This window comes from Chiloscyllium punctatum, chromosome 7 (genome assembly GCF_047496795.1).
Source record: "Chiloscyllium punctatum isolate Juve2018m chromosome 7, sChiPun1.3, whole genome shotgun sequence".
Classification (NCBI taxonomy): domain Eukaryota; kingdom Metazoa; phylum Chordata; class Chondrichthyes; order Orectolobiformes; family Hemiscylliidae; genus Chiloscyllium; species Chiloscyllium punctatum.
Genome location: NC_092745.1, coordinates 81,058,921 through 81,068,935, shown reverse-complemented (window position 1 = coordinate 81,068,935; position 10,015 = coordinate 81,058,921). Strand labels below are relative to the sequence as shown.

Here is a 10,015-nt window from a genome sequence, read left to right as displayed (position 1 = left end):
TAGGGAAACTGTCTTCCTTGACTGATCTGGATTACATGTGACTCTAGACCCATAGCAATGTGGTAGACTCTTAACTACCCTCAGGGCAATTGGAAGGACACAAAGTCTTCACCCCATAAATAAAATCATTCTCTCTACTCTCATTCATTTACTTTTTCTCCTCCTCACTCTCCTGGAATTTCTCCCATGACCTTCTTTACACCCCTGATGGTTTAGAGGGGAACCTATGTGTGCTAATGTATTAAAAATAACCATCAATCAGAACTCGGAATTAACAGAAAATATCACAGACCAAAGTCCCAATGCTGACTAGAATCTGACTCGCTTATACCCGAAACGTTAATTCTCCTGCTCCTCGGATGCTGCCTGACCTGCTGTGCTTTTCCAGCACCACACTTTTTGAATCTAGCAATAATACCACTAGGCTGTTGCCATCCTTAGAATGAGAATGGGGAGAGATTGAACATCTCTCACATTGAGAGTGGAGAGCATGTGAATGAGTGGAGAGAGAATGAATGATAATGGAATAAAGATGATTAAATGAATGAGAGTGACCGAATGAATGAAAGTGAGGACAGTGAGTGAATGAGGTGGGAGAGAAAATGAATAAGCAGGAGGAGAGCAAATGAGTGAGAATAGAGAGACGGTGAATGATTAAAAGTGGGGATAGTGATGAATTAAGAGTGAAGAGAGGAATGAATGTGAGTTTAGAAGAAAGACAAATGAATGGCAACAGAGTCAATAAATGAGAAAAGGGAGGGTGAATGAATAAAAGTGCAGCATGAATGGGTAAAGGGAATGAATGAATGTGAATAGAGGGAAGGTGAATGAATGAGAACAGGGAGGGGGATTCAGCCACAATGACTCCTAGATTTTAACATATTCAATATGCAACTTCCTTCTCAACCTTGCCGCCAATTCAGTCATTGTGTCCTCACTTCCTTTGGTGGGGATGATGGGATGTGCAGTGGGCGGAAGTGGAAGCGGTTTCCGGTGAGGGTGGGGGTTGCAAGGGAAGGGGTGTTCGTGGATCTCCGGTCGCTATGGCTGTACTGAGGCTGCCTTCCAGAGTCAGCAGGCAGGTCCGCTCCGGGGGGCTCTCCCTGCCCCTGCCCCTGCCCGTGCCCCTGACCCGGAGCCGGAGCGCCTCCAGCTCCGAGATGGACTATCTGCACAAGAGCATCGTGCCCACCGACCACTTCCAGAGGAGCCTGCCGCGGTGAGTGTGAGGCTGCAGCCTCCTGCTGGTTAATGAGCCTCCCCGCTCACTGGGTGAGAGGGCAGCCGCAGCCAGCGACTCTGGCAGCGAGGCGGCTCTCATTTGAATGGGGCAACAACAGAAGGATCGGGAGAAACTCAGCAGGTCTGAGCATCTGCGGCAGAGAGAAAGCAGAGTTAACGTTTCGGGTCCCATGATCCAGCTTTTGTCTGTTTCTGGTTTCCAGCAGCCGCCGGGTCTTTGTTTGTTTGGGCGGATTGTTTGCCTCGTGAACCATTCCCGGTGTTTATCTGAGGAAGGGTCACTGGACTCGAAACGATAACACTGTCTTTCTCCCCGCAGACCTGCTGAGTTCCTCCAGCACTTGCTGTTTTTGTTTTGTTTGTTTCAGATCACTGGTATCCGACTTCTCAGGAAGGGTTACTGGACCCGAAACGTTAACTCCGATTTCTTTTCACAGATGCTGCCAGACCTGCTGGACTTTTCCAGCAACTTCTGGTTTTGGTTCCGCAGCTCTTTGTTTATAACATCGGTAAAGAGTTGCGTTCGACAGTGTATTTACGGGTGGGGATAATTATTGGTGCTTTTCTTGCGAAGTTGCTGATATAACTTCAGTCTGTCACTACTGTGATCAGTGTTGTTAAAATGTAAAGCTATATACATGAAATTCTTAGAAATATTTGTTGTACTTGTCAGTTTTTTTCACATTGTGAATTTAGACTCTTACTGCTAGTCTGTCTTCTAACTTTTTGTTTTTTCTTGAAATCCTAAGATTGCCGATTCCAAAATTGCAGGACACAATGCAACGTTACCTGACTGCACAGAAGCCACTTTTAGATAATGACCAGTATAAGTAAGTAAACGGAGAGCTTAGTGTGGTGTGTTGTGCCAATATTTGTTTTTTCTTCCCCTGTTACTTAGCTATGTAGTTGAATCATTATGTCTTTGTTATGACTTAGTGTTTAATTCAATGTATCCTATCCAGCCCAGAAGGATGATTGACTTGGAGCAGAGATTATTTATCATTTAAAATCTAACAATTGAAATATAATAGCAAATATTGTTCATCTGTAATTAGCTATATAAGTGCATAGTACCTTTTGAATTTGACACTATTGTACTTTGCAATTATAAGTGTGTGTTCCAGCATTGTCAATTCAATCAGTGTTGTGGAATACACTGTGTTGTGAAATGGAGGTTACATTTCTCAAACTGTTACAGTCAGGTCATGCTGAACAGAAATGAGATTTCTTCCTGCAGGAGGTGAGAAACTCTGATCATTGAAATTCCCAGCACCTTCACTGTCACATCTGCAGTGTGTCTTTAGAATATGACAAGGGAAAAAAGAACTTGGATTTATATAGTTGTTTATGACTTCCAGTTGTCTCAAAACACTTTATAGTCAGTGAAACTAGGTCACTATTGTAGGAAATTAGGGAGCCAATATGTGCTAAGCAGACACTTTCTGAGCAATTTGATAACAGTCAATAATCCCTTTTTGGTAATTTTGGCTGAGAGGATCGGTGTGGATTTGTTGCGCCGAAGGGCCTGTTTCCACACTGTAGGGATTCTAATTCTTAAAAAAAGAGCAGCACTGAGGTCAGCATGTTGCCCCAAAATGGCAATTAGACATAAACAGAAAAATGAGGGTGTAAATGTGAAGGAACACAGTCATTTCTCACTTTTTAATTAACTAATTTTCCCAACTTTTCTGTTTGAATCGTGCAGTCTTGTGTTCTAGTAGATGTAAATAGACACCAGCAATTTACTTTTGAAAGTTCACGAAAGGATTCAAACCTGTTTATTTTTTAGCCATATAAACCTCTGAATCCAAACTTCTGTCTGATGTTATGACTTGCAAAACATGGCAATTAACTAGCCTGGACAAATTAAACACTTAATCTCCCTTTAAACTGTATTTACTGCTTGTCACAACTTCACATTCTGTGGTCTTTTTTTTTTACATAATGTAGGAGAACTAAACAGTTGGCTGAGGATTTTGAAAAGGGAATTGGTAAACAGTTGCATGAAGAACTTGTGGCCCAAGACAAAAGAAATAAACACACCAGCTTCATTTCAGGTGAGATTAACTTCCGGATTTGATCTGCAAGACCGAGGTTTAAAAAAAGCCTGAAGTCCACCCAGCTCCACTATTTGCACATAGAGGCGTTCTAGTTGTTTGTTCAGAGAGAAGTTGCCATGTGTAAATATTTGGTTTTGTAAAGCAATGCAGATCATCCTTTTAATAACTACATTTATTTCTGTGCTAAATTACACGAATCATTACAGCTATTGTACAAATGACCCAATAATATTTTGGAATTTAGCAATGAGAAAATTGTGGCACTGAGTCATATTAATAAAAGATCTAAGTTTGATCTTTGGTCTGTTGCCCTTCTGAATGGAGGCACCACAATTGGCTTCAGCATCCCTGGCATAGAATAGAGGGAGGTTTGCCATGATTCATTACATCTGAGCATTCAGTATTTCTCAATGGAAACAGTTTATATGGGCAATGAATGAGGGCAAGATCAAATTCAAGTATGATATCTGCTGATTTAGTCTCGTGCCAGGATTGTGCATGAGAGTAACTGTTTTGGTGAGTCACTGAAGGACCTGCAATGCTTGTGGAACAGTATAGTGATAATAGTTAGTATCTACAGGAAAAGGATGATAAAAACTGGATAACCAATAATAAATTAATGATGGAATATGTTAATCTATATATTTGTAATGCAAGATATTGTCAGTGTTTTGAGAATCTTTTCTCTCCTTCCGTTTCTTTAGGACCATGGTTTGATATGTACCTCACTGCACGTGAACCAGTTGTCTTGAATCATAATCCCTTTATGTCTTTCAATTCTGATCCAAATTCTGCAAACAATGATCAGGTTATTAGAGCGACCAACATGACTGTGTCTGCACTGCGTTTCATGAAGACTTTTCGAGCTGGCTTGTTGGAACCTGAAATCTTTCATCTTAATCCTGCTAAAAGTGATACCTCTTATTTTAAGAACATCATTCGATTTGTTCCTGCCTCCCTTTCATGGTATGGAGCCTACATGGTTAATGCCTACCCACTTGATATGTCTCAGTACTACAGACTGTTCAATTCTACTCGTATTCCCAGACCAGGTAGAGATGAGCTGTTTACAGATGAGAGTGCCAAGCACTTGCTGGTGATGAGAAATGGACATTTCTACACATTTGACGTTATTGATCGAGATGGAAGAATCACAAAAGCTTCTGAAATCCAAGCGCATTTCAAATATATTTTGTCTGATCCGAGGCCCCCTCCTGAATTTTGTCTTGGATATCTGACAAGTGAAAATAGAGATACTTGGACTTCAATGAGAGTGAGGCTGTTGGAGGCTGGGAATACAGAGACACTGAAGAAAATAGATACAGCCGTCTTCTGTATTTGCCTTGATGATATCACTGTGAAGGACCACCTGCAGCTCTCTCATAACATGCTTTATGGAAATGGCCTCAACCGCTGGTATGACAAATCCTTCAGCATTATATTAACCAAAGATGGTCATGCAGCTGTGAATTTTGAACATTCATGGGGTGATGGTGTGGCCGTACTGCGTTTAATGAATGAAATTTTCAAGGACACAACTGAGACACCTGCAGTTTCAGCCACTACCTTACCTGCAACAGTTGACTCCTCTCAGTCTGTGCAGAAGCTTGAGTTTAAATTTGATGATTTTCTGAAATCAGGTATTTCGAGTGCCAAGGAAAAATTTGATAACACAGTGAGCACCTTAACTTTTGATGCACTGGAGTTCAAAAAAGGTGGGAAGGTATTCCTGAAAAAACACAATGTCAGCCCTGATGCAGTTGCACAACTCTCTTTTCAGATGGCTTTTTTGAGACAGTATGGAAAAACGGTTGCCACCTATGAGTCTTGTAGCACCGCAGCGTTTAAACATGGCCGGACAGAAACAATTCGCCCTGCCACCATTTATACAAAGAAATGCAGTGAAGCATTTGTGAAGGAGCCATCAAAACACAGCATCTCAGACTTGCGGGCGATGATCAACGAGTGTTCCAAGTATCATGGACAGCTGACTAAAGAGGCTGCCATGGGTAAGTCTAGGCATTCAATGGGTCCTATCACTTGCTTTAATTGGATTGGTTAATAGTTTTGCCTAGTATTCTTCCCAACTTTGAAGGTGTTAACTCTTTGCAGGGTTTTGCTGTTTCCCTCGATCACTGCCGGCATTCAAATGTCTGGGCTATTCAATAATGGTTTAGCATCACACTCGACAAATTTTCTCCAATTATTTTCTGACATGCACCTTCCCTAGAATTTCCCTGCAGTTAAGGGTGGAAGGACCTTTGGCCTGTTGCTACTGCTCTGGTTCTTTGAAATAGCTAACCATTAGTTCCTTTCCTCTTTAATTATTGATTCTCTTTTACAATAGGATTCACAGGATTGTAGCAGCAAAAATCTAATTTTGTTAGTTCAGTTCTATTTTTGGACTTGTGTAATTTTCATAACTATAGTAGTGAAGTAATTTTCTGATCAAGAGGTACATTTCTCACCTTTTCCTAATTTGGATTTAAGAGGGAAAAATGCTAGTATAGTATATTAATTTTTGTCACTGTCAGGAAAGAAAATTTAAATAGCAACTTGAGATTCTTCTTTCAGCATTTCCCATGTTATGTGGAGTCATCACACAATATCTTTTGCCACCTTGGTGTTAACCATCATTTTTTGGGATTTTTAGCAATGTTTTACAGTTGGGTGCTGTTTCTGCTAACTTCCTATTTGTCCAGTGCTGTTAAAGCTGCAATCTCAGATTGTTGTGAACAAATAATGTTCTTTGACTAGCATATAATAACATGTTCACTTTTATTTTCCAAAATGTCCCTAATCTTATGACAGGCCTCACCAGTATTAATGCAAGAGGCCCTAGAAATCTGAGCTCTGTTCTTTGCAGAATTTAATTCTGTAGAAGGTAATCCCTGCATAAAGGTCTCTTTTAGAGTTTGTGGAGATATATAACATATCCAGTGTACAAGTTAACATCCATGCTATCCTCTGCATCAACAATAATGTGTGAACCCTATTTAGTGTTTTAAACTGAGAATCTATCTTGTGGACATCACCACCTAATTATCTCAAAGGCTTAACAATTACCTGCTTTCTGTGAATCAATTGGATACCATGCTCCTAAGCCTTGCATAAGAACAAAATGCAGTGTTTAATTTTGTACTCTAGATTCTAAGGATTTCAGTTTTCAAATGTATTTATCAGATATCAGTAACGATTTATTATTTCTTTCTTCAGGTCAGGGATTTGACCGGCATTTGTTTGCTCTGCGATACCTAGCAAAATCTAAAGGAATATCTTTACCAGAACTATTCCAAGACCCATCATATATTCAAATCAACCATAATATTCTTTCTACTAGCACACTCAGCAGTCCTGCAGTCCAATTAGGGGGTTTTGCACCAGTCGTTCCTGATGGTTTTGGTGTTGGTTATGGTGTTCATGATCATTGGATAGGATGCAACCTATCCAGTTATCCGGCTCGAGATCCTAAAGAATTCTTAAAATGTTTAAACAAAAGCCTGAATGACATTTTTGGTGTGTTAGAAGGACAACCTGTCAGCATCTGAGGTACATGAACTAAGTGGCTAGAAATGAATCCGAATATAATGACTGTACTCTGCAATTGTAGAATGTGTGCATTTATAAAGCATATTGTTGATCAGTATATTCGAGAAGAAAATGATAATTGAATCAACAGTCAGTAATTGAGGGTGAGACAATGTTGTGTATTTGCAAATCTCTATTCCACTCAGGATGGCTCATGGTTAGCTGGCTCACAGCACCAGTGACCCAGGTTCAGTTCCACCCTTGGGAAACTGGCTGTGGAGAATTTGCACATTTGCCCTGTCCCTGCATGGGTTTCCTCTGGTTTTCTCCCATAGTCCAATGGTTTGCAGGTTAAGTAGATTGACCACGTTAAATTGACCAAAGTGTCCAGGAATGTGCAGGCTAGGTGGGCTAGCCATGAGAAGTGCAGGGTTACAGGGATAGGGTTGGATCTAGGATACTATTTAGAGATTTGGTGTGGACTCGATGGGCTGAATGGCCTGCTTTCACGCTGTCGGGATTCTATGAATCTGGGTCACACAGGACTCTTAAGTGCAAGTGTCCTTACATCGCTGCCTACAAAATGAGTGTGGGTCCAAAATACTTAAGTGCTTAATGATAATGTGGTGTTGTTTATCAAAAGACCATATAATGACTGGAAATGTAACACTGATGTATGGGCTATTTGATATAGTGGTATATCCCTACCTCTGGGCCAGGAGGCCCTGGTTCAAAACCATCCTGTTCCAGAGGTTTAAAATAAAAATACTTCCATTAGTGATACAATAGTGATGCTTTCTTGGAGAAGAAGAAAATTGTTGGGCATTTTTAAAATCTTGGTCGCAAGTCTTAAAAGAATACCAAAGTATGTTATTGCTAGTTCATATTAAATATAAATTTTAACTTTAATAGTTTTTCACCACCACCACCCCTATATCCTGTTTTTTTTTGTCAACAAAATCTTACAGTAGATGTGTTCAGGAATTTTGGCCAAGTCTTTTCTAAACATTTCTTTTTGGAGCTTAAATTACATTTTAAGCGTTCTATGGTTCTAATGTTGGGATGTAATACTTCCCATGAAACATCATTTGTTTTTAATATTTCAATGCATTAAATTTGGGGACAATCAAACAGTTACCAATCATTCAGATGTGATGTGTTTAATTATGCTCTCTCAATGCAATTTGAGTACTTTGCACTGTGTTCATTTTATATTTGGATCAGCAGTAGTAACATAACTGAACTTTGTAATACTCGGTGCTAAATAACTGCCATGTTTCAAAGTTATGTTGAATAACATTTGACTAACTTTGGCCATCTGGACTAATTATATTGCATTAATGTAATGGACCTAAAAAGGATAATGCATTTTCAAATGAAACCAAAAATAAACTTTAGTTGGTTAACATTTATATTGGAATTGTTGGCCTCTCTCAATCTGAAGTTATTTTCTGCATTTTGTTTTGATAAGACTCGTGTCATAAACTATTGGAAAAATATTTACCAGGAATTTCAGGGCTAATTCAAGACTTGGTACATAAGGTTTTACTGGAAATCCTGTTCATTCAAGTAAATCCAAGTTAGCATGTTTAAGTAACTTAATTGAATTTTTAAAGAAATAACAGACTGGGTTGATGAGGTTAATGGAGCTGATGTAGGCTTCCAAAAGACATTTGATAAAATGTCATAAACTGGTCAACCCCAATCAAAATTAAAAAAGCAGGAACACTGGCAGTGAGGATACAAAGTTGGCTTCGTGAAAGGAAGGTAGTATTTATTGGTGAATGCTTGTTATTTTTGGTCTGAACGAAAAGCACTTGGGGCAATCCCTAGGGATTGGTGTTAAAATCACTTTCTTGATCTATGTTAATTACATGATGACTTCATCCTCATCAAGCTACCTGTTGCAGGTGCATCTCCCCATAATAGTATTGGTAGAAGTGACTACCACATAGACCTTGTGGGAACAAGTTCCATCGTATTGTGGATATCCTCCATATTAAGTGACACTGCCACTGTGCCAACTGGGATAGATTTGGAAATAGAAACATTGCAGACATGCAGTTTTGTGTTAATGGACCAGTAGCAGCAGAATTGTAACCAACTGTGTGGCTGAATGGCCTTAAAGTGCCCACTCTGTCATGATCATTACCACCACCTTCTCCCACCGAACCCCAATCTCCCACAAAAAGTTCAACATTGAGGGCTATCTGCCTGTAAAATGGGATCTCTGCAATGCACTTGTTAGTGTGCCACCTTTGTGAAATTAAGATCAAGAATCTCATCTGTAGAATGTGGGGGAAATAGCCATGTTAATGAGAATGCACAGCTCAGTCTCAAGAAATTCTTGGAGGTGACCATCTATACTTTATTCATTCATAGTAATGTATTCATTTGCTCTGCTAGTGTTTATTACCCACTGGGCAGTTAAGAATCAACCATATGTTTTGCATCTGGAGTCATATGGAGACTACAGGTAAGGATGGCAGATTTCCTTTCTTAAAGGGCATTAGTGAATCAGATGGGGTTTTACAACAATCGACAGCACTAACACAGGTGCCATTAAACCAGCTCTGAACAATGATGTACATATCCTGTGAAGAAATGATAAAAATTAACAGACCACGCCATCTGTGATTGGCCAACCTATCTTAACTTCATATAATTTTGGGTTAGCTCAGTTGACTGGACAGTTGGTTTGCAATGTAGAGTAATGCCAACAGTGTGGGTTTTCAGTTCCAGCACCAACTGAGGCTTCCAGAAGGACTTTCCATCTTAACCACTTCCCTCACTGGAGGCCTGGTGACCCTCGGGTTAAATCATCAGCAGTCATCTCTGAGAACGTGTCTATGGTCCAGTGGGAGACATCAACTGTTCCCTTACTGTCCTCAGCTTGATTGGCTAATGTGCATCTTTTCCTACATTTCTGGAATGTAGGTGTCACTGGGAGGCTAGTATTTGTTGCCTTTGAGAGGGTAGGGGGCTAGCTGCTTTCTTAAACTGCTGTAATTCATGTGTTGTAGGTTGATCCACAATGGTTTTAGGGAGGAAAATGCAGAATTTTGACACAATAGCACTGAAGGAACATGGATATATTTCTAATTCAGGATGGTGGGTAGCTTTGAGGGGATCTTGCAGACTATATTCCCAGCAATCCTCTACCCTTGTCCTTCTAAATGGAAGTG

General features: G+C 40.0%; 1 protein-coding gene across 2 annotated transcripts; it reads left to right on the top strand.

Annotated features, from left to right (window-relative positions):
- The first annotated feature begins 989 nt into the window (after positions 1-989).
- cpt2 (carnitine palmitoyltransferase 2) lies at positions 990-8,242 on the top strand. 2 transcript variants are annotated; one of them, XM_072574177.1, is made up of 5 exons: positions 990-1,219; positions 1,992-2,072; positions 3,193-3,299; positions 4,007-5,311; positions 6,519-8,242. In XM_072574177.1, the coding sequence occupies exons 1-5, from the start codon at positions 1,044-1,046 to the stop codon at positions 6,848-6,850; spliced, it is 2,001 nt and encodes a 666-aa protein (XP_072430278.1). In that variant the 5' UTR covers positions 990-1,043; the 3' UTR covers positions 6,851-8,242. The 2 variants fall into 2 exon arrangements, with proteins under 2 accessions (XP_072430278.1, XP_072430279.1); XM_072574178.1 differs by lacking the exon at positions 990-1,219 and adding an exon at positions 1,520-1,751.
- The last annotated feature ends 1,773 nt before the right edge of the window (positions 8,243-10,015 follow it).